Source organism: Dipodomys spectabilis, unplaced genomic scaffold (assembly GCF_019054845.1).
Source record: "Dipodomys spectabilis isolate Male_0828 unplaced genomic scaffold, ASM1905484v1 ptg000002l, whole genome shotgun sequence".
NCBI classification, from domain to species: Eukaryota; Metazoa; Chordata; class Mammalia; order Rodentia; family Heteromyidae; genus Dipodomys; species Dipodomys spectabilis.
The window spans coordinates 54,477,279-54,504,363 of record NW_024870679.1 but is presented as its reverse complement, the minus strand read 5'-3'; the positions used below and the strand labels follow the sequence as shown (position 1 = coordinate 54,504,363).

The window sequence follows — 27,085 nt, the reverse complement described above, 5'->3', positions numbered from 1 at the left end:
TTTTTGGTCCCTAAGTAGAATTTGGGTAACTTACTTATACAAGTGTTTTAACTTAATATTTGGAGATAGTTGCTATTTTGTGGTTATTGAGATTAATATTTTATTTTTTTGGAACTGAATATTGCTGACATATTGGAATCACCATATTCTAATATGTAAGTTCTGTTTAAATCACAGGTTTTTGTAGGCGATTAAGTAATATTTCTGGAAACTGTAGCATTCTACATTCTGAAAACTACAGCATTCAATGCCTGATCTTAAAGTCAGAACATTGAAGGAAAAGCCTGTTATTTTCTCTCTGTGCAGCATGGCAATTCATTTAATCACTATTAAGCATCAATTTATTAATATGTAATGAAGAATAGCCTTATAAGATTGAGACAAAGCCAATTTTACACATTTTATCAAATCTGATGTTTATATTTACATATCATTAGATGTTAAGCTAAATATTAATTCTTGCTATAGTCACAATAATCAAAGTAATTATTATTATCCCCACTTTACATATAAGAAGTTCCAATTATACCTCCCCAATTTATGCATTATATGATTTGGATGCATTTCTTCTTCAGATATCAGCTTTTTATTTCAAATATAAAGAGTAATATTTATGATGTATACAACTAACATGTATTTTTGAGGCTAATTTCAGTGTTTGGAACAGTTATTGACATATAGAAAGTGTACAATAGACACAGCCAGTTGAGCCAGACTGTGCTGAATTCTTTGGGGCCACAAATGCTGTCACCTTGTTAGAGTCATGTATGTTGCAGGATCAGTTTAATGCCTTAAAGGAATGTCACAGGACCAGAATCTCCTACCCTTAATCAAATTGTATGTATCCTTCAAGATGTATTTTATGTAAACAGATTAAGAGAGATGATGTGATCACAATTTATACAGCATTTTCTGGTGAGTTAGAGCAATGTCAGAACAATGTAACTATCTTAAAATCTTACCTTCTTATCTAATTTTATAGAAAATCCAATTGACTTCATATCCTGAACTACCATCATTGTATTACTGGAAGGACTTCATAATTGATCTTTCTGCTTCTTCCTTCCACCATCCTCACTACATCTAGTCTATTGGAAAAACAGTAGCCAAAGCTACCCTTTAAAACCATAGGTAAGATTATATCATGCCTCTGTTCCAAACTCTTCAGGACTTCCAAATTGACTCAGAATAAAAGGTTCTTAAAATAACTTAGAAGCCAGTATTTGATTCAGCCTCTTGTATGTCTCTGACCTTATGTCTTACTAGTTTGTCTTTCCCTCATACTGTTACTGCCAGTAATCACTTGCTCTTTGAATATTCTAGATATCCTCCTCAATGTTTCTTGTCTGAAATACTTGTTTTCCCTCAATCTATTTGTACAACCCCATTCCTTAATTTAAATCTATGCTGAAAAATGACCTTCTATTATTTCTTCTATTTCTGTGTTCAATAAAGCAACTTCACTTTACTTAGTACAAGTTTTTCATTATCGTTATGTAATCTTACAAAGGAATTGCCATTTAACAAAGCAGTTTACGAATACAATGCATCTTGATCAATGTCATCCCACTGAACATTTTCAATCATCTTTATCAACCCATACCTGCCCTCACTTTTCTTAATTTTGTAGAATATACGTTGAGTTCTTGTTACCATTCCTCTACCCTTGACCCCACTCAAACTCTTTCAAGTAAATGTTTCTTGGTCTTTATTTTGTTTAATTATGACTTTGCCTTTCTAAGGAATTACACTATTTGAGTTCTCTTTTGGCTCTACCATATTTCACTTAATACATGTGTATACACCTTCATTCTACCCAACATTTATTAGCTTTTTATTATGTATTTATTAGCTTATACATTTATAAGCTAATTCTAGCCTATGAGAGAAACCATGCAACCTTTGTCTCTCTGGGCCTGACTTCACTTAAGCTATTTTTAAAAAAATCTTTCTACCCCTTTATAAATGATATAATATCCCTTCTAATGAAGAGTAAAATTCTATTTTATCTACCGTCCACATTTTCTTGATCCCTTCATCCATTGAGGGGCATCTGGGTTGATTACATACCTTCGCTGTGGGTGAATAGTGCTGCAGTGAACATAGTTGTGCTGCTGAATGTATCCTGGTTTGTGCTTTATTGGACTAAATGCCTAGGAGTAGAATTGCTGGAATTTAAGGTAGTTTTTATATGTTTAGCTTAGTTTTTTGAGGAATCTCCATATTGGTTGAACAAGTTTATATTCTTACCAAATATTCCTACCTGGCCAAATCCTGGCCAGCTTCTGTTATTGTTCTTTTCTTGATATTGGCCATTTTAACTGGGTGAGGTAGACTCTCAGTGTTGTTTTGATTTGTATGTCCTTTATAATCAGAGATGCTGAGCATTTCTTCATGTGTCTATTGACTATTTTTACTTCTTCTGAGAAGTCTCTCTTTAGCTCATTAGGCCATTTATTAATTTGGTTGGATCCAAGACTTCATGTCATGAGACCATGAAACTTTAACAAGAATGAGTAGGAGAAACATTAGGACTTGTATGCACAGGTAGGGGTAGATCCAGAAGTACAACAAATCAAAGAAAGACTTGATAAATGGGATTACATCAAACTAAAAAGTTTCTGCATGGCAAAGCACATAGCCAACAACCTAAAAAGACAGCCTATAGAACAGGAGAAGATTTTTGCCAGCAATAAATCAGACAATGGCCTAATATCCAGAATATACAGAGAGCTTAAAATATTAAACTAACCTCATAGAACCAGTAAACCAATTAAAAAATGGTCTACTGAGCAAAAGAGATATTTCTCAGAAGTAAAAATGGCCAAAAGACACAATTTTTTGAAGTAAAGAAACTCTCACCTTACCACAATCATGTAGTATCCTGTTTTTTATTGAATCAAGTTTTATAAATCTATTAATTATAGTAACTAACTTAGTATGTGATATATGCTTGTTTGTTCATTGGTTTGTATTACAGAATAATGAAATTATTAGATTTCATATTTACTTGGTGATAATCTGAGTCCCTCATGTATTAGAAGTCATTGTCTTTATAATTTTATTTATCTATTATTTATATTTATCACTTTTGGAAATAATTTAAGCTACTTATTTTAGAATCAATGAAAACAAGCAAATACAAATCCACACAGATGTAATGAGACTATTGACACAAGGCTAAAATAACAAGTGGTAGGCAATGAAGTGAGGAATAAACTTAAAATTGAACTGAGCTTCCTTTTAGGCAAGGTAAAGAACAGAACATTTTGAATTAGATATTTTTGTTAGTATACAGTGTGAAGATCACTAGTTTCAGAGTTACTAAAAATATTTTTTAATATAGATCCCTGTCCTACTCTAGGCCCTGTGAAGCAGGGTCTAATATATTTTGTCTTGTGGGACATACCTGGAAGTCTGCATTTTTATAAGCTCCTGAAGTGATTATTATGCATATTTATGTTTGCAGCCCACTACCTTAAGAGGTAAATGTGCATAAAAAATTCTGAATAACTGGACATTGGTGGTTGACACCTGTAATCCTAGCTACTCAGGAGGCTGAGATCTAAGGATGGAGGTTCAAAGCTGGGCAGGAAAGCCCATGAGACTCTTATGTCCAAATAACAACCCGAAAAGTGAAAGTAGCACTGTAGCTCAAAGTGGTAGAATGCTAGCCTTGAACTAAAAAGCTCAGAGATGGGGCTGGGAATGTGGCTTAGTGGTAGAGTGCTTGCCTAGCATGCATAAAGCCCTGGGTTCAATTCCTCAGTACCACATACACAGAAAAAACCAGAATGGTGCTGTGGCTCAAGTAGTACAGTGCAAAAGAAGCCCAAGGACAGTGCCTAGGCCCTGAGTTCAAGCCCAGGGACAGTGCCCAGACCCTGAGTTCAAGCCCTTCAAATGACCAAAAAAAATCCCGAATAATATTGTTGTCATCAACAGTAGAGGAGAATTCTATATTGTTATTAAATTAAGTTTTGTGGGTTAGGAGGGTAGCTTAGTGGTAGAGTGCTTGCCTAGCATGTATGAAGCTCTGGGTAAAATTCCTCAGTACCTCATAAACAGAAAAAGCTAGAAGTTGTGCTCTGTGGCTCAAGTGGTAGAGTCCTAGCCTTGAGCAAAAGAAGCTTAAGGATAGTGCCCAGACCCTGAGTTCAAGCCCCCCGACTGGCAAAATACAATAAGTTTTGTATGTGAAACAGTTTTATTGTTGACTTAGTGATGTCCCTACATGGCTTCTTTTTCTCATTCTATGTGTCACTTCATTTTTAAGGTGAATTTCAGACAATTTGTTAATTTAAGGTGAATTCCAGACAATTTGTTAATTTGTTTCTTCAGTTTAAAAATAACCTATGTTATCATGGAATGAAAAAGTACATCTACATGTTTTCTTTTCTTGCATTAGTTTGCATTAGTGTGAGAGGGAGCATATATCCCCAACCCAGAAGAGGTTGCTGGGAACAACTAAGCATGGAGAAACAGTAAACCTGGGAAACAGTCCAGCTTCCTGCAAGTCAAATTCCCACTCTGTGATTTTCAAAACAGCTTAAGCAACACAAATTAAACCTCTGTCAGAATACCTATTTATTCATCTTTAAATTATGCATATGTATTATTTATTATACTCCTACATTATACATAAACACTGATAATATACATTTTAAGCACATGTGACAAACAGTGACCAGATAATTCATCTTCTAAACAAGGCCAGTTTTTGAGAGCAAAAAATTATACTATTAATAATTATATTGAGACAATTTGTACTTGAAAATTTCTCTAGGCAAACCTGGATGTACTTTGCAATGGTGAAGTTAAAAATATGTGAAAGGCCTTAGTAATTACAATGACTTTATATTACGTGATTTAAAATACTACCATAGTGATTCATGAGCATCAGCCTTGAGATATCTTTTCATGACAATTAAAACTAAAAAAGCAAATAAACAGACATGAGCCTTAGCTTCCAGATGAATAATTACTATAATTGAGGTAGAGGCACATCATATCTTCCCTATCTTCATATATATTTATAGAAGAATGGATCTCACAATCTAGAAGAAACAGCTCCATAAATAGAGTAGGAATAGTTGTCTGATTCAAGCTGAATTAGTTCCATTTTCAGTCCCTGGAAACTAAAATGGTTACTGGTTGACTGTGAGTAGCAACTAAAATTTCTAAGTTGTTACAACCTGAAGACACCATTTCATAAAGGTGATAATATTCATATATGGATATGTAAGAATAAAAAAGCCTATTGAGAAGAATAGCCCCTAAGCTCCTTTTATAAAGGATGCCATGTATATTTCTTGGAAACAAAGATCCCTTGTGATAGTGAAAGGCATTTTCTTAGAATCAGAAAGTCTGCAGCTACAAGACCTTCATTGCTTAGTAACTGAGAAGATTCCTTTCTTGCTTGGTAATATACTCTGTGTAAGCAAACATTTTAATGATAAGTCTAGAAAGGACCTTTGAATGGTAAGAGAGTCCAGAAAGATAAATTATGAACTTTGCTCGATATTATGTCATAAAAATGAACTCCTATTACTTGACTTTTTGAGATAAGTGATGAAAATATCAATCATAATACTTTTCTTCTGATCCCTTTTAATGACATTAGAATTGATTTACTTTAAAGAAAGAGTCACATTTCCTAAAATGTGTACATAACTCATCACATATAGTTGATTCAACTAAATAAAATGTCAAAGAAGATGTTTTCTTGTATTAGTTTGCATTATTGTGAGAGGGAGCATATATTCCCCAATAATTTCATGAAATGTTGTGCAATGTGTGTGTTGAAATTGGAGCCAGATTATTTGGATCCATACATTAGCTCTGCCACTTAACAAATTTTGATTATTTAACCTTATAACCTCAGTTTCCTAGTCTAGATAAGATGAGGATAATATTACCTATTTTGGTGCATTGTGATGATTAAATTATCCATAAAGTGCTTAGAACAGTATAGGTCCCCAGAAGGTGCTCAGCAAATGTCAATATAATTAGTAGAGTTGGTGTGATTTATTAAAATAAATTTATGTTTTATTTTTATATTTTCATGTGATAAAATCTAATAAGAAAAGACTATTACTGGAAAAAATCCTGAAAATCATTTTTAGGAATAATTGGAATAATTAGAATTTGTTTTATGTTGTTAGAAGGGTCATTATTACTACTTATTTTAATTTGCATAATAACTATACTTAGTAAGCATTGTACTTTTTTTAGACATTAAGGGAAGCAACAGAAAATCATTTGGGTACCTATCCTTTGCCATTTCTACTACTTATGGACTATTGGATAAAATAGTTCAGAATGTAATCAGGATAAATTTTCTTGTGGACATTGCATATTTTCAAGCCATAGCCATCTTAAACAAAACCAACAAAGCAGGAGACATAACACTATCTGACTCCAAAATATACTACAGGGCTGTAATAATAATATTATAGTTACATAATAATCATTACAAATAATAAAGCATGATATTTGTTATAAATAATAAAGTATGTTTTATTAACATAAAAACCGAGAAATGAAACAAACAAAATCATCTGGATGGGAAGGAGAAAGGAAGTGTTCCTTCCACACCTTGCAATCAAGAAAAGCATCATAGAGGAGAGGAATATTGAAGTGGATTATGATTATTAAAACAGTTAGTAGCATACAGAATTCTAAGCAGGATTTTATACATGACAATACAATAGATAGCTATCATTTTCTTGGTAAAATCTGAGTACTTAGAGTAGATTAATCTGGAAAAGTGTATAGGGAAAAATATGTAAATCACAGACTGCCATGTTGAAAAGCTTGGGATTTGTTTCAAAGACAATAGAAAGACAGTAAGGAAGGATCAGAAGAAGCCATCAGATTGGTATTTTAGAAAAATCACATTGGTCCCAGTTTTGAAACGCAGAAGCTAATTGGACACTTATGGGTTTTCTTAGGGAATAGCTAGAAAAGAGTACAAATGTCTCTCCAGGTTTTTTCCAAACCGGATTTTAGAGATAATGCAAAAAGGCTGTCTTGGACTTATTATATTTATTTCCTTTTGTTTTATGCCCTCTTTGTAACATTTCAAGTAAATAAACAAATACACAAATGACCTATTAGAAAACTTGAAATAGAGGGGAACTTCCTTAAGTTGATAAAGAATATCTACCAAAAAAACCTAAATAACAACAACAACAAATACATAACTAACATTTTACTTAATTATAAAGAATTGGATGCTTTTTACCTAAGGTCAGGAACAAAGGAAGAATGTCCCTCTCACCACTGCTATTTAACATTGTAAGTATGGAAAATGTCCAAATTAGTTTTTTTAATAGGCTTAGAAAAGTATTATAATTTGGAAAAAATAAAACAAGCAGTCTAGTAACAGTGAATAAAGTATTTTATTATGTGTATTAAAGTGATACCAATTTTAATTGTAAGCACCTTAAGTATGTTACAACATACTTAATTATTGACACTTATACTATTGAGTTATATGAAATAGATTTGTAACTTTGTCTCCTTGAGTAAAGAAACTAATTTATTTCCCATTTGTATACAAATAAGGGCTTCAGATCATGCAGATTTTGAGTTCAGTTCTGCTATAGCTTGGTAACTTTGGTGATGTACTAAACCTCCAGACATATTCTTTTATCTGCAGAAGAGACGGAAAGATGTATCTCAGCAAGGTTATTTTTAGCAATAAAAATATTTTAATTAAGAATTTTACATACTTGTTTTATGACCTTGAACAAGTGACTTAATGATCTCTAGGCTTATACAAATAATTTTAGAGTCTACTTATTGGACTTAATTTTTTTCATTAGAATGGAAATCCATGTCATGTAAATACTTACAGAGCCTGTTGAACAGTCATTTAGTAAATGGAATAGTCATTGTTACTGTTTAGCCTTTGTTGTGTTTGATGAGGAGGCAAATGACGGAGTTAAAGATATGTGCAAGAGAAGGTAGGAGATTGTGTGTGCGCGTGCGTGCATGGTGTGTGTGTGTGTGTGTGTGTGTGTGTGTGTGTGTGTGTGTGTGTGTGTGTGTGTGTCTAAATGTAGGGATGGTGAGTTGGAAGAAAAATGACTCAAAGATTCTTTGCAAGTCCAGTGTTCATAGAGATAAAAAAAAAACCCATGTCAGAAAACTCATGAAGCATTTACTACCCCATTCATGAATTCTTACATATAATTTCCCATGAAGGTTTGCCTGGGTTGCTTATTCGAGAAAGAAAGAAGAAGGGAAGGAGAGAGAAAGGAAGGGAAAGAGAGGAATGGAGAAAAGAGAGGCTAGGTGCCTTTAGTGATTCAGGACAGTTGGGAGGCAATGCCAGCACCTGCTGTTGTTCTGGGAGTAAGATGCAGTCCTGATATAGCATGATTGCTGTGGAAAGTCCTTGGAGCCTGGCCAGCCTGTATCCTTCCTGGGGTTCTTATTTTGCAATCTGTTTGCAAATAGAAGGAATGTTGCCAATTCACTGGGGCAGAGAATCCAGTAGGGATGATGATGGTAATAACTCTGCAGCGGCTGGGCACTGATGCCATCAGGGAAGAGAATGGGGGGGCAGTGTTGTTTTGAATAACAATTCCTGGCCCTGATGGCCTTAAGGTTATAGGTGGGACTTACAGCCCATTCTCCTCCTGGGCTAGCATCTGTTCCTTGGATTATAGGAAAGACTGCCTGTGTTCTTCCAGAAATAAAGACCTATTTGTTTGGTCTGAGCAACCTTGTCCCTGGCTTACATCAACTTCTTTTGACAGGGAAAGAAAAAGATAAAAATGGGTAAGAAACCTGAAAAGAATTTACAGAAGTGTGAGCTTTGCCAGGTCTCTGTTTTACTCCTCAGAGAGGGCTAGCTCAGAGTGCCAGGTTAGGCTGGTAAATTCAAAGGCAGACGTTCCTGCCTACACAGCAGCCTCCTGGCCGGAAGTTGGGGGTGGATCCAGATGGGAATCATATGCCTGTGCCATGTGTGTTTGCATTGGAGGGGAAAAGAATCTCATGGCTGGCAACTTCTGTAGTGCTCTATGCAGAACTCACAGCATGAGAAGTAAGGAAGCTGCCGGGAGCATAATAGGCACAGAATTTGGGTATTTGGACTAAACCTAGGCCTGCCAGCCCCTTGGATGCGAGACTAGGAGGCCTAGACTAGTCCAAAAATCAATTTTTTTTCTTGTTACATAGGAAACCCTGTTCAATTGCACGATCTCACGCATTTATAGTTATTATCCTCCCTTTATATTACAAGATACAGATTCAGTGAATGTTTAAGTATTTATTAAACAGTGGAATACCAAGTGCTATAGGCAGCAGGAACAGTTAATCCCCATCTTTCAGATGAAGAAACAGATTGGTCACTTTGCTAATAAGGGGTAGAATCAGGATTCTCTATTTCACAGCATAGTCTTCTGTTTTTACCTCTCAACTTCATCTTTTGCAACTTTCCTGGCATTTTCTGCATTCCAGAAGCTGGACTGAACAAAACTGAAGTTTCTGAACATTTTTTCTTTGATCTGTGTCGTTTGTACTTTTGCCATTTCTATCCGTTCTCCAGTTTTTCTTCCTCAGCTTCTCACTATGCTCATTCACCTACCTGGCCAAACAGCTGGCCTGATCCTGTAGATCTCAGCATAGCTGTCAATGATTTCCAAGAGCTTATATCTGGCATACACTATGAACTCAATAAACATTTTGTTTTTATTTGTTTATTTATTTTTGTTGGTCATGGGGCTTGAACTCTGGGCCTAGCGCTGTCCCTCAGCTCTTCAGCTCAAGGCAAGCTCTCTACCACTTGAGCCACTGCAGCACTTCCAGTTTTCTGGTGGTTTATTGGAGATAATAATCTCACAGACATTCCTTCCCCAGGCTCACTTTGAACCACAATCTTCAGATCTCAGCCTCCTGTAGCTAAGATTATAGGCGTGAGCCACCGGTGTCCAGCTTCAATAAACATTTTAAAACTAAGTAAATGAAGCTTCTTTTGTCCAAATGTGAGACTTTGGAACAGAAAATAGGAATCAGACAAAAATGAGAAAAATAAAAGGGTGAGAGTCATAGTTGAGAGAAATCAAGTTAAAAAAAGAAATGAGCTGCCATGGATTTCAATAGAAGGCCTTTGATATTGAATATGATTAGGAAAGGAATCAATTAAAATGCTGACTAGATAGGTTACCTACAGTAACATACTGGTCTTTTGATCTTAAGACTACACTTAATGTGGTATTTTAATACACCACGTGGTTAAGAGAATCTATCTAACTTTTCTAGCAAAAGCAACAATATTTCTTTTCTTGAGCCTTCACTGAATTTGTGACAGTGACTGAGGTTGCTGCTGACAGTGTTGACACATAAGAGTCATCTTAACTAAGTTCATCTCCCAATGACTTACTCCTTTACTTTATGGCAGGTAGGCACAAATTTTTTCACTTTGATAAGCCCCCCTAAAAAAACTCAATTCAATTTCTTGTGGTTTTTATCCTCCTATCTGCCCACTACAGGCAACTCACAGGGCCATGACCTTTTCATGGAAGTTGTTACATAAGCATATTTTTAATCTCAGTCACAGAGTGTCAGAACTGTTACAGACCTGAGAAATCATTTAGACATACTCTTCACAATAGATGGGTAATCATCCAGAAAAGTAGTGTTTAAGTACCTACAGTCCCCTAAGACTTTGTCTGAAAATTTCCCATGATCCTACAACCATTTTCATCACTAAATTTTAGTGGTAGGTACAGAGAGATAGGAACGATCACTGAGTAGTACATTAATCCTAAACTTTAGAAATATGACTAGCTTTGAAGTCAGACTCAAATTTGAATTCTGATTACATCTTTTTCTTTTCTCAATCCTTTGATAAAGATACTGAAATTAACATTGCAGCATAAGTATTAGAAATAATACCGAAGAATATGGAATTCCTAACACTTATTAGCATTGTGTACTGCAGGAAGTGGCATGTTTTTCTCTTTTTGTCTTTTTTTGAGATACTTTAAAAATGGGGATAATTGAAACATTTTGAGCATTCCAGTTGACAAACTATTTGTCTCAAGAATACACACTTACTAATTACTCTAGTGCCTTGTAACAACTTAGAGCTGTCATGTTTTTAGACAAAGATATGTTGTCAGAAAAATTTATTATTGGGTGACACCTGTACTTTATTTCTGTCACTTCACTGAGACACTACTGGGAACTCCTAACTGCTATGGTAGTTTGAACATTTAATAGAATTAAAATTTCAGTCTTTAGGTGTCTGACTATATGACAGTATATGCATTATCAAGTTAACTGCTTAATTTTCTTTGAGATCTACCACAAAAGCTGAGAAAAGTGTGCTACCAGGTAAAGAAAAAAATGCCACACTTAAGCATTTTCCATAGGGAAATAATAGAAGCTAGTCACATGAAATTTCAGAGTGATCATTTCTAGGGTAATAATAGTAGTATTATATTTGGAATTAGAGAGGTTGGGCTCTTGTCCCATCTTTTCCACTGATCAGACTAGTCCTAGACAGCTCAATTAACATTACTCCCTACTCTGATTCTAAATTCCTCCCATACATCATTGTAGCTATGCTTGTACCTATTTTCTTTTAAGTTAGTTAGCAAACATTACAACAGGATTCCACTGAATGCCAGGATTCAAAGAATAAAAAGAAGTCTTGCTCTTAATATTTTTTCATTTGTGGAAAGGAGAGGTATATTAAGGAAGTAAGCATTTAAAGATTGTAGTATGATAATTGGTATGGTAAGAGCTCAAGTTGCACAGGAAGTATAGAGAAGGTACCTATGTGAGTCTGAGAGTTAAATAAAGCTTTTTGGAGGAAGTGATACCTCAGCTGAAGCTCAGAACATGAGTAGGAGTAAATCAGGCTGGCAGAAGAAGAAAAGCATTCAAAAGCTATGTTAGGGCTTTTGGTGAGCCAGGACTGGCAGAAATAGTGAGCTTAGAGTCTGGAAGAGTTGGGCAAGATGAGATTAGAGAGATTGACTTAGTGACATGGTATTCAAATCACACTTAGATATTGAAAAACACAACTGAACTGAAAAATGGGAGCTCTCTGAGGTATGATACAGTTAGCAGAGAAGATGAACTAGAAAGACCAGTGGTCTGAACCTAAAGCAACTGTCTGTCACTTTTCTTTTTATTTAACAATAAAAATACAGGTATATTGGGGAAATAAAAACGAACCAAGTTGAAACTGGATTGGAAAGGGGTCTGAAATTTTCCTTCAATATTCTTCAAAGCTCGAGGCTCTCATTTACATGGGTCTCATCCTTCAGATCTCTAATATCAACCCAGAATTGAGCAGGCACCTTTACCATTCGAAGCCTCCACTTAAGACCAGTTCTTTAAATCAGCAAAGGTCATCACTGGTTAGCAATCTGGAAAAAGACAAAGACTTGTATAGAATCCTTTTGTACATGGCTCCCACCACTAACTTCTGTTTCTCTATCACTTCTCTTTAAGTAAAAATTTAAAATAAATGTTTTCTTTCTTTTTTTGGGGGGGGGGGTCCAATCGTGGGCCTGAACTCTGGGCCTGAGCGCTGTCCCTCAGCTCTTCAGCTCAAGGCTAGTGCTCTACCACTTGAGCCACAGCACCACTTCCGGCTTTTTTTCTTTTTGCTTATGTGGTGCTGAGGAATCGAACCCAGGACCTCAGGCATGCAAGGCAAGCACTCTACCACTGAGCCACCTTCCCAGCCACAAAATAAATGTTTTCTTTAGGAAGAAATTTTCTTTAGGAAGAATTGTTTTGTTTTAGAGAGAGAAATACCTTGTGTTTCTCTGGTAAGATATTCCAAAAATATATACCATAATTCAACTCTAATATGTGTTTTAATTGTGAGAAATCCATGTAGATATGTGTGCATTTGTATGTATACTGGTCCTGGGGTTTAAACTCATGTCCTGGTTACTGTTTTTTGCTCAAGACTAGTATTCTTCCACTTTAGCCACAGCTCCACTTTTGGCTTTCTTGAAGTTTATTGTAGCTAAGAGTCTTATGACTTTCTGTTTAGAGTGGCTTGAACTGGTGTCCTCAGATTTCAGCCTCTGACCTAGCTAAGATCACAGGCTTGAGCCACAGGCACCTAGCCCATGTAGATATTTTAAAGTTTCTAAATAGTTTGGATTGTTGGGACAAGAGCCTTCAAAACTATCCTGAAAGTAAGTATTTAAAAATATATTTGGAAAATGAATAATAAAAGCTGGTAAAACTTTCTTGTCTATAATATTGGGAGATATATATAATAGTATCATCAGTTTCCTACATGAGGCAACAGAAATTCAAACATTTAACATATTTTTTCCAAAATTATACAATTAATAAATGACAGCCAATATACAAATTTTCATATTTCAACTGTGATTTTTCTATTTTCTGATGTTTCTAAACATACAACAGCAGGAACTCTGTTAGCATTTATATTCCTTTGAACCCATAAAGAGTAAAATGTTCAGCTACATAATTTGACATTTATACTTAGCTCCCCTCCAAAGCTGAAAAATCATATATTTATCTTCCAATTTGGCTTTGTAATATTTCAGCCTTAGTTTTCTTTGTTGTTCTTGGGCCATAGTATCAAAATTAAAACACTGGTTTACCTCTCACTGCCATGATTTTCATAAGAACTGCTGACCAAAATAATTTATAGTTGTAAAAATATTTTTCTCAATAAAACTGTTATAACTATTACCATTCCATTTTATCTCAAGCTTTACCACTGCTTTTATTGGAGATCAACTGTTGTTCAGGAGGCACAGGAAAGTTCTAATCAATCATGAAAAGTTGACAATAGAAGCACAGATTTTAGAGTTTGAAGAAAATTAACAACTGCATACTCAGAACTCCTCTGGGAGTCCTAAATGTTAGTGGGAACATTTTTGGAAACTTAAAAAATTGAAAGCCAGACCCTCATGGCTCACATCTGTAATCCTAGCTACTCAGGAAGCTGAGATCTGAGGATCATGGTTCAAAGCCAGCCTGGGCAGGAAAAGTCTGTGAGACTCATCTCCAAGAAATTACAGGAACCTGAAAGTGGAGCTGTGGTTCAAAGTGGTAGAGTGCTACCCCTGAGCAAAAAACCCCAAAAAATAAAAAGCAAAAAAAAGATCAGGGACAGCACCCAGGCCCTGAGTTCAAACCCCACACCAAAAAAATAAAATTTGAAGACTGCAATGTACATAGTAAGATGACCAAATTTTAATTTTTAGCTCAAAGGAATTTTACAAGTAAATACATCAGTATAACTACTACCTGATCACAATGTAAGACATAGTCAGTGACCCAGTAGGCTCCCTAGTGCCTTCTCTCAGTTCTTAAGCCCATAAGGTAACAGATTGTGTTCTATCAGGTAAGATTAGTTTGTTCTAAAACTTCCTATAAATGGAAAGTATTTTGTGTAGAGCTTATTTCCTTCAGCAATATTAGCCATATTACTATGTTTAACTTAATAACTATTATTTCATAGTAGTATCTATTATACTAGCATCTAATTGATTTTCTGAGGATTTGGTATAAGATTTTAGAGTTTATTGCCCATTGGTCTATAATTCTCCTTTCTTGTCATTGCCTTATCAGGATTTGGTATTAAGGTAATACTATCCTTATAAATGATTTGGAGAGTTTCTTTCTTATGCTGTTTTCTGAAAGACTATGTTAAATTCAGCAAGTAAGCCACCTGAGTCTAAAATGTCTTTAAAGGAAGATCATTAATTTATATTCTTTAGTGAATGTAGTATGTGATAGCCAGGTGCTGATGACTCACACCTGTAATCCTAGCTACTCAGGAGGCTGAGATCTGAGGATCAAAGTTCAAAGACAGCCTAGGCAGGAAAGTTTGTGAGACTCTTATCTCCAATAAACCACCAGAAAACCGGAAGTGGCACTGTGGCTCAAATGGTAGAGCTGAAGAGTGCAGGGACAGCACCCAAGCCCAGAGTTCAAGGAAAAAATAAAAATGAATATTTTGTATGTATATATATATATATATATATATATATATATATATATGTGATAGCTTAAATTATATTTCTCAAACCTTTCCTCCCCCATATTGGAATTATAAACCATACCCTATGTTAATGTTTTCCTTTAGAGTAAGCAGAGTTTATTACTTTACATATAGTTGCTGGACTTAGCAATGTGACTGGCTTTAGCTAATGGTATATTAGAATGTGTGACCCAAATACAAATTTTAAATATGTTTGAATGGGTTTGTTTGATCTCTTATGTTATCTGCCACAAAAAGAACATTTTCTCAGATAGCTGTTTGGTCCCAGAATAAAGAAATATATGTCAGGCTAAACCTAACCTAGAAGTCTAAAGTCAACCCTAGATGATAAGCTAACAACAACAGATCTATCATCAATCTGTCAATTTATAGGAGAGATTTTGAAGGTGATTGTTTCCACTCTAACTTTCAATACATTCAACATAGAATGCTTCATCTCTAAGATTTTGTCTTACATAGCAACACTTTACAGTCATGCACTGTGTTAATGACATTTGGATTCAGTGATATATGATGGTGACTGCATAAGATTATAATGAAGTTCTCTTATGTAGTGACACTGTAACAGACATTATTCACTTATTTGTGATGATGCTGGGTATAGACAAACCTACTACTCTTCACTCCTTTGAGGGCCTGGAAATGATTTGAAAGTTTCCACAGTTGAATCACTTGATTGATTTATCTAGCAACCAGGCCAAAAGCTATACCAGAGCCCTTAGGCATAAGCCAGACCCTCAACCAGAGACTATCAGATCCCTAATCGCCATCCCCCCAAGCCACCAGCAAGCTGTTCCAACCAGAGGCTATCCCCGAACACCCCCCCCCCCCAGCCACCAATCATTTTTTAAACATACAAAAAGATATTTATCACTTTGGAGATTCCAAGGGTTTAAAGAACTGTGTGCCAAAAAACTGGGGATGAAAACCAAATATATATGTGCATTATAGTCACAATATCTCACTGCTATATACTAGCTTTATCATCTTTAGAAAGTGTAATCAAGAATCTGACTCCAATTTTGAATGTCACTGCCTACACTTTTCAAGTTCCATTCCTACTTCCTCTTAAGTCTATACCTATGCAACGTTATAAGAAAGCATCCTGCTATATCCTGTATCATTGGCAGGATGTTTAAACTATTCAAAACCTGTGGTATACAGGAAAATCTTAGCAAAGGACATTCCCCCTGACAACCACAAAACCAAAACCTCAAGACTAGGCATAATGCTGTATATCTGTAATCACAATTACTTAGTTTGGGAAGTAGAGATCAGGAAGGTCGTGATTCTAGGCTAGTGTGGCCAAAATCTCAAGACGCTATTCAAAGCAAAACTAAAATAAAATTGGCAGGGTATGCTGTCCAGCATCTGAGGCCCTTAGTTCAAACCTCTACCTCCAAACAACAATAACAAAAACAAAATGCAGCCTCTTTCTTATTCTTTCAAGTCATTTATACACCTGTTTGGCAGACTGTTCTACTCTTGCCAGAATATTTCACTATGTGAGAAACATTCTTTGTCATATCCTCTTTGTGACTCTGTGGCATTATTAGTCTGTACATCTGAAAAAAAATTGTAGGGAAAGAATGTTGTATGTCTGAGAGTGAGCAAAACAAAATTTCTTGATCTTTCACTTTTTGTGTATAGTAAATTTAAATCTATAGAATGAAAAATTATGTTTATGTGTAAGATGTTTTTAAGGTTTAGAAATAACATGCAATATAAAACTGCCTAACCTTTCTTTGGAACTGTAGATGCTCAACAAATTGTATGTAAAATAATAATAATTTAAAGCCAAACACATTACAACCTACCTCCTATTCTATTGCCCTTATATATTTTATTTTTCTTTGTAGAAATTATCATTATACAACATTGCATAATACATTTATTTATTTATTTTCTATAAGAAGAAAAGAACTATATATATAAGTCTTTATGTGTCCCAGAATATATGTAAAAGTTTTGACCAGATAAAAGTTTAATAAATATTTCTTTAAAAAATGAAGCCATTAATTTTAAACATCTATAGAATCTAGAGATCTCTTTTTCAACTTTGATCTGTATTAACTGTGCTACTTTGTCTAAACTTCCATTCCATTACTCTAAGAACTTAGTATCTACCTCGGACCTCTGAACTGACCTTTTATAAAAGAGCTGGCTTTTCAAGAATCCTATTTTTTGCTTCTTCCCAAGGCCCTTGACTGGTGAACTGCTAACTCTCAGTCTTCTTGTTTGTCTCTAAACAACCCCGCTTTTAACCTCTTGTTCACTGTAATGTGTAATGGGCCAATTCCCATCTAAGGGGAAAATTGCCAAGTGCCAGTGGGCTCAAGCCTGTAACCCTAGCTACTCAGGAGGCTGAGCTCTGAGGATCGTGGTTCAAAGCCAGCCCTGGCAGGAAAGTCCATGAAACTCTTATCTCCTATAAACCACTAGAAAACCAGAAGTGGCGATGTGGCTCCAGCAGTAGAGTGCTTGCCTTGAGCTGAAGAGCGCAGGGACAGCGCCCACGCCCAGAGTTCAAGCCCCACAACCGACAAAAAAAAAGAAAAGAAAAGAAAAGAAAAGGTCCAATGCTATCCCAGGCTAACCACAAAAAAATCCAGAAGTAGAGCTGTGGTTCAAGTTATATAGTGCTAACCTTGACCAAGAAAGCTCAGGTACAATGCCCAAGGCCTATGTTCAAGCCCCAGGATTGGCACAAAAGAAAGGAAGAAAGAAAAGAAGGGAGGAAGGAAAGGAAAGGAAAGGAAAGGAAAGGAAAGGAAAGGAAAGGAAAGGAAAGGAAAGAAGGAAGGAAGAGAAAGGAGGAAGGAAGGAAGGGAGGAAAGAAGGAAGGAAGGAAGGAAGGAAGGAAGGAAGGAAGGAAGGAAGGAAGGAAGGACGGAAGGAAGGAAGGAAGGAAGGAAAGAAAATGAATAACAAAGGTGGGTGAGGATTTGGTGAAAAAGGAACCCTCCTACATTATTAGTAGGAGTGTAAACTAGTCCAAATTATAGAAACCATTATGGAAGGTCCTCAAAAATAAAAGTAGTCCTACCTTATGACCCTGATACATATTTTCTCTTCTGCATTTATCGGAAGAAGAGTAAATCAATATAAAAAGTATACACCTGTTTATTACAATGCTGTTCACAAGAGCCAAGCTGTATAATCAGACAAGATACCTAACAATTGATGAATGGCTAAGGAAAATACATGGAACTAGAAATCATTACATTGAGCAAGATAAGCTAAAAAATCCAAGATCTTACATATTTTCCTTCATGTGTGGGACCTAGACCTAAAATGATGACCATGGCAACAATAGTAGTAACAGTGGGACGTGATCATAAAATGGAGACTATCAAGGTGGATCAGTGGGGAGGAGAGAGGAGAAGGAAAAGATATGGAGAGGTGAAGGGGATGGGAATACATTACATATACATACATACATACATACATACATACATACATACATATATATATATATATATAATATGAAGACAGCATAATGAAACTCATCACTTTCAAGAAGGGAGGGATATGGGAATTTAATGGAGGCATGAACTTGTTTAAAGTGTATTATATATCTGTGGAATTATCACCATGAAACCCCCATATATATTCATGTTTGATGATTCAAAACTAAAATAAGACTATAAAAAAGAATTGAATAAAGCAGGAATTAGTTATCTCCATTTTGGAAATGGGAAAATTGAACATTGATAACAGGAAATAACATTTCTAAGGGCAGTTTACAAGATAGCAGCAAAATCAGGAAGACAGTCTAACTTTCTTCTTACTCTTAATTCTCCTTAAAGGTTCCAAAAGATAGATATTTTCCCATAATACTTTTTCTTTCTTGTTCCCAAAATCCACTGAATAGTGTTCAATAAAGAAAACACTAATTTTTAGTACAAGTCAACTTTTTCCTAATTGATTTTTCACATTTTTCAACTGATTTATAATTGTCGATTTACTTGCTGACTTGAATGCCCCACCTGGCTTTGTCATTCTTACCCTTGGAGTAATTTAACTCTGCCTTGTAAAACAGGTCCTATGCTTGTATTATTCTCTGTTGGCATTGTCTTTTCAATCAATCAGTCATGAAAAATTCATGTCCAATGTAAAGCCCTTGTGAACCACTCTGAGAAAAAATGTGATTATCTTTAAACAAAGAAGAGATCTTTCTATTCTCTGAAATTCATCAGAGAGCATCTTTTAGTAAGGGAATAGTTTATCTTTTGTTGGCAATCCACAAGATACTCCTATTTTTTTCCCTTTAAAATTGATCTAATCCAAGTATCAAGTTTTTGAAACTGTTTTAATCCATGCATTGCAGATTCAAATACTTTGAAATTTATAAAACTCAACCTAATTTTTGGATTAATGATGAAAAATAAAATAGCTAAACATAGCTATTTTATGGACATATTAATACAATTAGGATAATGTTCAATCAACTTTTCAGAACAGGATTGTTATTGCAATTTGTGTAATATTTAGAATTCTTTCTTGTCCTATAATTTGAAGTGGCTAATTCATTTTTCATATGAGCTAAATCTTAAACTTAGCTATGGCCTGAACTCTTATCTTGGATCAAGCCTATTATAATGCTAACCATAAAATTAAATATGGGACTAGCTAATAGCGATTGGAGACTAAACCCCAGCCTTCTATCTTATCAACAGCATATAAAAGACAAACACTGTAGCTAATAATTCAGTGCTCTAGATGTAGAGTGAAATAAATGTAATTTTGCATCCACTTGGCAGAATCTGCCCTTGGTCAATTTACTTATTTCTACAAGTAGGCCTAACTGGCCTACTTCTTCTGACTAGACTGTATCTCTCAAAGTTTCCACAATCTCCCAAAGGAAGACCTCTAACTGAGACCTAAACATTCAAATCCTAACTATTTATATAATCTTTTTTCTGTATATATGTTTACTCCTGAATATAAATTATTAATATTTAGAAAACTTCGATCAGTGCTTAAAACTGAAACTGGGGCTATGTGCCAGCGGCTCAGATCTGTACTCAGGAGGCTGAGATCTGAAATTCAGGGTCCAAAGCTAGCTCAGCCAGCCCAGGCAAGAAAGTCTGTGAGCTTCTTATTTCCGGTTAACCACCAAAAAGCTAGAAGTGGAGCTGGCAGAAGTGGTAGAGCTCCAGGAGTCTTGAATAAAAACACAATAAGACAGTGCCCAGGACCAGAATTGAAACCTCAGTACAAATACAGAAACTAAACTAAACTAAAAGCAGATACTGAGTTATACAAGCCATATGAATGAATTGTGTAAATGTCCATTTTTTAATTTTTTTAAAATTTCACTTGATTGTTTTCAAGTGAAATACACACACACACACACACACACACACACACACACACACACACACAATCAGATGTAGGACTTCAACTCTGAGCCTGGGTGCTGTCCCTCAGCTCTTCAGCTCAAGGCTAGCACTCTACCACTTGAGCCATAGTACCACTTCCTATTTTCTGGTGGTTTATTGGAGATAAGAGTCTCATGGATTTTCCTTTCCTGGGCCGATATTGAACCTGGATCCTCAGATCTCAGCCTCCTGAGTAGTTAGGATTACAGGTATGAGCCACTGGCACATGGCTTGATTGTTATATTTTTGACATGACTTCTCTGATTTAAAAAGTAAAATAATTTGGATTTGGCATACTTCAGTTAATATAATTTTTTTCCAAGTCTTTCCATATCCTTACAAGTGGGGTGATGTCATTCTTTCTGATGGTATTCTTCATTTGTAATAATTAGTATATGTCTAGGATGGTTTTGGCAGAGAATCAGAATAGCTCAATAGCTATGTACATATGACCGTATAAAATGATGCTAATCAAAATGAACTCCAAGATATGGAAACAAGAGGTTTTTCTTTGTTGTTGCTGTTTTTAATGTATTGTGTGAAGTTTTTGCTTTCATTTTTTTTTTTTTAGTGGCTGACTTTTTTTTAATTTTAATTTTTTTTTATTGTGAAAATACTGTACAGAGGGGTTACAATTACATGGGCAAGATAGTGAGTACATTTCGTATCAAGCATTGTAGCCTCCTCCTTTGTTTTTTTTTTTTTTTGGGGGGGGGTCCGGTCCTGGGGCCTGAACTCTGGGCCTGGGCGCTGTCCCTCAGCTCTTCAGCTCAAGGCTAGTGCTCTACCACTTGAGCCACAGCACCACTTCTGGCTTTTTTCTTTTTGCTTATGTGGTGCTGAGGAATCGAACCCAGGGCCTCAGGCATACAAGGCAAGTGCTCTACCGCTGAGCCACCTTCCCAGCCTGCCTCCTCCTTTGTTTACCCTTCCCATCCCTTCCCATCCTCCCTCTCCCCCCACCCAATCCTCCCCCCCCCCCAAGTTGTAAAGTTCGTTTTCGACATGACAACTTGTACTTCTCATTGTTGCAACAGGTCCACCTGTATCCTTATTTAAATGACTTGTTTTTCCCCTTCCCCTCCACAAATTATACTGACATCAAATACAGTGAAAGCCAGGGGTTATACTGTGGGGGAGGGACATACAAAGCAACAAAGAAATAATCTTATAATTGAGTTAGAAACAAATGCATGAAAGAAAAAAACATTTAAAATACATATCTTAGGGTTCATTTTCCTAACATCACATTATCTGACCTTTTCTGCTTGACTCATACATATACTAGATATTGCAAATAAGGGAAATCATGGGACCTATGTTTCTTTGGGCTTGGCTTACTTCACTTAATATAATTTTTTCCAAGTCTTTCCATTTCCTAACAAATGGGGCAATGCCGTTCTTTCTGATGGAGGCATAGAATTCCATTGTGTATATATACCACATTTTCTTGATCCATTCATCTACTGAGGGGCATCTGGGTTGGTTCCAGATCTTAGCTATGGTAAATAATGCTGCAATAAACATAGTTGTGCTGGTAGCTTTAGTGTGGTCTTGTTTGTAAACATTTGGGTAAATGCCCAAAAGTGGGACTGCTGGGTCATAGGAGAGCTCTATGTGGAGTCCTTTGAGGAACCTCCATACTACTTTCCAAAATGGTTGAACAAGTTTACACTCCCACCAACAATGAAGTAAGGTTCCCATCTGTCCACATCCCCTCCAGCATCTGTTGTTATTAGAGTTCTTGATTTTTGCCATTCTAACTGGGGTAAGGTGGTATCTCAATGTTGTTTTGATTTGCATTTCTTTTATGGCTAGGGATGTTGAGCATTTCTTCATGTGTCTATTGGCCATCCTTCTTTTTTCTTCAGAGAAGTTTCTCTTTAAGTCATTAGTCCACTTATTTATTGGGCAGTTGTTTCTTTGAGGATATGTTGTTGGGGGATTTAATTTTTTGAGTTCCAAGTATATTTTAGATATGAGACCCTTTTCTTTCATTTTTTCTCCTTTGGTTTATCCCCTGTTGTCACTGTTTTTTATTTTGGTACCCTGTGTCTTGTATGTACATCTATATGGTTTGGGGAAGGGAAAAGGAAGGGAATAACAAAATGGTGAGACAAAGGACAAAGGGTGAACCAATGTAGCAGCAAAGACACTATGTTGGAAATGAACTTTGCTTCTTGGGGAGGAGTCTGAGGGGGGGCGGGAATGAGAGAAAAACTAGGGAGAGAGTAACAACATTCAACAAGAAATATACTCATTACCTTACATTACATATGTAACTGTAACCCCTCTGCTCATCACCTTTACAATAAAATTAAAATTTTAAAAATAAGTAAAAATAAAATATGAATACTAATAAAATAACTTGTATGACTAATCCTCTGCTTATATCTTCACTTTTGATTTCTAGTTAGAAAAAAATCTACAGTTTTTTTCTGGAAAGAATAAGTATTTAATAAGTAAGTAATTTAGGCTTGTTAGCTGTCAGGTCTCTGCCTTAATTGCTCAGTTCCATTGTTAATGGTTCAAAACCAGACCTAGTAAACAAGCATGGCCTTACTTAACAAAAACAGGCAGCAATCAGGGTTTAGTCCCTACTCTACAGGAAATATTTGACTTTCTTTCACTGTATTCTGTGAATACATTGTGTGCCACAAGCTTTGATATGTAGTAGTGAATTTGTGTCTTAGTGGTAGAGTGCTTGCCTAGCATACATGAAGCCCTGAGTCCACGTGAACAGAAAAACTGGAAGTGGCACTCAAGTGGTAGAGTGCCAGCACTGAGCAAAAGAAGCACAGGGATAGTACCCATGCCCTGAATTCAAGCCCCGGGAGTGATGAAAAAAGTCATCTAATTCTGAATACTTTCTATCAGGCCCCAATTGTGTCATTATACAGTTTGGGAGTTTTGGGTGGGGGCTTTATAGCAAGAAGAAAGGTAAGCCACAGCTTTTATTAACTTTAATTTCTACATTGTGGACAATTAGGCAAAACATAAAACAATGCTTATGAGTGAGGTAAATAGTATAGTATATTTTAAATGCCTTGGGAAACTTCTAGGCACATAATAGGATGTTAATAATCAATAAATGGTCCATTTTAATTTTCATTTCTTTATTCCAGCTTCATATTTATACATTATTTCTTCATTATATTTTTTCTCAATTGATCATTAATATAAATCCTGAAAGCACCATATAGATTCCAGGATCACTGAAAACAGATTTGACACTTGAGGAATCTCAGAAGAAACCAGAAGGATAATGCCCTATGTGGTTCAAAGGTCATTTGTTCCCTGGATATTGATTTTCATGAATCAGACAGTAGACAAGACCCTGGGAGAAGAAATTGAACTGACAAGTGGCAGGTCTAAATTATTAATAATGAAACAGCCTCAGACTTTCTTGATGACTTAATTTAATGACAGAAGAGGAATCCTAAACTGAAATGCCTGAGGTTGGGGTCAATACCTGGGTCCCTGAGAGGAAAACACAAGTTATTCCTAGGAGCTTTTTTCAAGGAGCATGTCATGATTGATCCAAATACAAGGAATGAGGAAATGTTCTTATTTTCTCTTTTTAACAAAAAGAATTAAGGCTAAAAAGATTTACCATTGTATTTCTCTTCTGCCCTTAGGAAAACAGCCTTGGCTTGAATTATGTAATTTTGCAAGTTTAATATGATCAATTCAAGGATAAGAATCATGGGCATCTTACCATTTTATTTCCTAGATTCAGATATCAATTCTATCATCTAGTAATTGCATGACGAGCAATATGGATATCCTATGAAAGACTTAATATATGTGGGTTTCCCTTATTTGCAATAACCAGTAAATATATAGGACAAGAAGAAAAGGTCAAAAGCTATGTACATATGACCATATAAGATAATGTTAAGCGAAATGAACCCCAAAACAGGGGCACAAGTGTGTTTTTTTTTCCTTTCTTGCTATTGTTTTTAACATACTTATAACGTACTATGTGATTTTTTTTTGTTTGTTTCTTTGGTTTGTTCTTCCCCCATGGTATAACCCCTGTTTTCACTGTATTTGATTCTGGTGCCCTGCATCTTGCAGGGAAGGGAAAAAACAAAATGCTTAAATAGGGATACAGGTTGACCCATTGTAACAATGAGATGTACAAGACACTATGTTGAAAATGAACTTTACCACTTTCGGCAGGGGGAGGGAGGGAAGTAGTTGAGGAGGTGGGAAGGAAGGGATGGTAGGGGAAAAACAAAGGAGGAGGCAACAATGCTTGATAGGAAATGTACTTGTTACCTTAATCATGTAACTGTAACCCCTCTGTATAGTATTTTTACAATAAAAAAGTATTGGAAAAAATAAAGTTTAAGTGAATAAATAAAAAAGAAAGACTTAACATACATATCTGTAGAGATATTTAAGAAGAAAATATTTACCATTTTTTAAAAGTATATGTAATCTATAACACTTGATGTAATCAATAATTGTTGAATGAAATTATATGTTAATTTTCATGTTTCACTTCATCTGAATGAAAGATTAGCCCATGGCAATTCTTGAAGCCTATTTTCTTTAGCTATTCTGGATGACATAGCTCTAGTTCTCATCTCTCCTGTGAATTTATTTTAGTTGTCTTAGATGTCTTTGATTCCCAATTCTATTCTCTTTCACAACCTCTACTCTTAAGACAATTCATTTATTCATTTATTGCACATCTTGAGGCTTGAACTCTGGACCTGGGTGCTGTCCCTGAGCTTCTTTTGCTCAAAGGCTAGTGATCTACCATTTGAGCCAAATTGCCACTTTCAGCTTTTTTGAGTAGTTTACTGGAGATAAGAGTCTTATGGCCTTTCCTGGCCAGACTTGCTTTGAGCCATAATCGTCAGATCTCAGGCTCCTGAGTAGCGAGAATTACAGGCATGAGCCACCAGAGCCCAGCCAACAAAGTTAGTTGTTAAAATAAAGGCCTACTCTGTTTCATTTCATTTCATTTAAACTACTTGCCTGGAAAGGCTTTAGCAATCTGATGCACTTGATGTTACCATTTTAAGGGTAAAACTCAGAGAAGAGAAGGAATTTACCAAGGCATCTATGACTATAAGTCCATGCTGAGATGAGGGCTGAGCCCAGTACCCTTAGCCTATACAGTATTAGAAATTACAAGAGGGAGTGTAGCAGATGACAACATATCTCCCCATCTAGTCAAAAGTTTCCAAGTACTTGGACTGGGATTTTTTTGGCAGTATGTGGTTTAAACTTAGGACTCATAGTAGGCAGATGCCCTACAATTTGATTCAAGCACTTAATTTCTGCCCTTTTTGGCCTCCCTTTAAAAAATTTTTATAGATCTTGCATTTTGTCTAAGCTGGACTGGACCATCTTAAATTCCCCACATACCTAGAATGACAGACACACTTCACACATCTATTGATTGGGATCCAGTCTTGTAAACTTTTTGCCAAGCCTTGCCTTGAGTTTTGATCCTCCTATTGTAGCCAAAAATAAACTAGGATCAAAGGTGTGAGCACAATTAATAATAATAGGTAAAACTTATAGTGTTTTCTATTACCAAATGAGTTTCCAAACACTATACTGACAGTAACTTATTTATTTTGTATCAGAACACCATGAAATATCTTATTATTTTTTAGTATGAGAACTAAACTCATGTCAAGTCATGAAATTCAAATACAGAAGTGTGTAGTAGCTTGACAAGGTCCAAAGTGATAGAGTTGTGAATAAAAATCATATTTTTAGCTTCCAAGTTCCAGGGTTTCAAAGCTAATTGATGAAAGTCAATCATAGAGAATATGATCTCTGTACTGTTGTTTAGCTGGCACAAGATATTATCATCCATGGAGCACTGGTTATCCTAATTATACTATTGGCTTCTAGTCCTAAGAATACTTTTAACTTGCTTATTATTTTCTTTCTTGATTGTCAAGGAGTGACAATTTGCATAGCCTTCTGGTAAATATCTCTTTCTTTTTCAGAGGGTCATTTTCAACATTGTTAACTTCAGTAAAACAAAGAGTCTTTATAGAGATGGGATGGCCCCTATGGTGAAATCTACCAGCAGACCAAAATGGTAAGTGACCACAGAATATATAATCCCTTTCTGGTTAGAAATTATTATCTAGGACACCAGCTTATCTTTTGTGTTGCTGGAGATCAGGATGACTATTGCTTAAAATATAAATGAGTTTCTGGACAACCATTTTCTAGAATCTTGGTACCATTCTTTAAGAATGTCAGGAATATGGTTCCATTGTGCATTCACAATTTAGTACGTCATAAGATCACATGCTGTTTGTCTTAAATAATATCTTTGAAAGAGTTATTAGGGTTATATGGATTTCCTTGGGTCTAACTTAAGTATAGAGAATATATGTAACCTGAGAGGACACTTTTTATGGTGTTTGTCATACATGTATTCTTTTATGGATATTAAAATTTGACTTTTCCTATCACTGTACTGACTGAGGAGGAAAAGAGTCAACATTATTACTTACTAGTGATGATGATAGTAATGATGAGGATGAAGCTAGTAAGAATAACTACTCTACTTCTGGGACCTCATTCTTTTTATTTTTCCATGCTATGATTATTTTTGATTTTTAAATTATGAAGATGATGTACAGGGGGGTTATTGTTTCATAAGTCATGTAATGAGTACATGTCTTTT

At 35.6% G+C, this 27,085-nt stretch overlaps 1 protein-coding gene across 1 annotated transcript in view; it reads left to right on the top strand.

Moving 5' to 3' along the window:
- The window catches only part of Agbl4 (AGBL carboxypeptidase 4), a 1,043,215-nt gene that overhangs the window by 411,111 nt on the left and 605,019 nt on the right, over nucleotides 1-27,085 (top strand). The window contains exon 4 of the mRNA XM_042679054.1: nucleotides 26,394-26,488. Within this exon, the coding sequence (XP_042534988.1) occupies nucleotides 26,394-26,488 (95 nt within the window). The remainder of the gene's footprint in view (nucleotides 1-26,393; nucleotides 26,489-27,085) is intronic.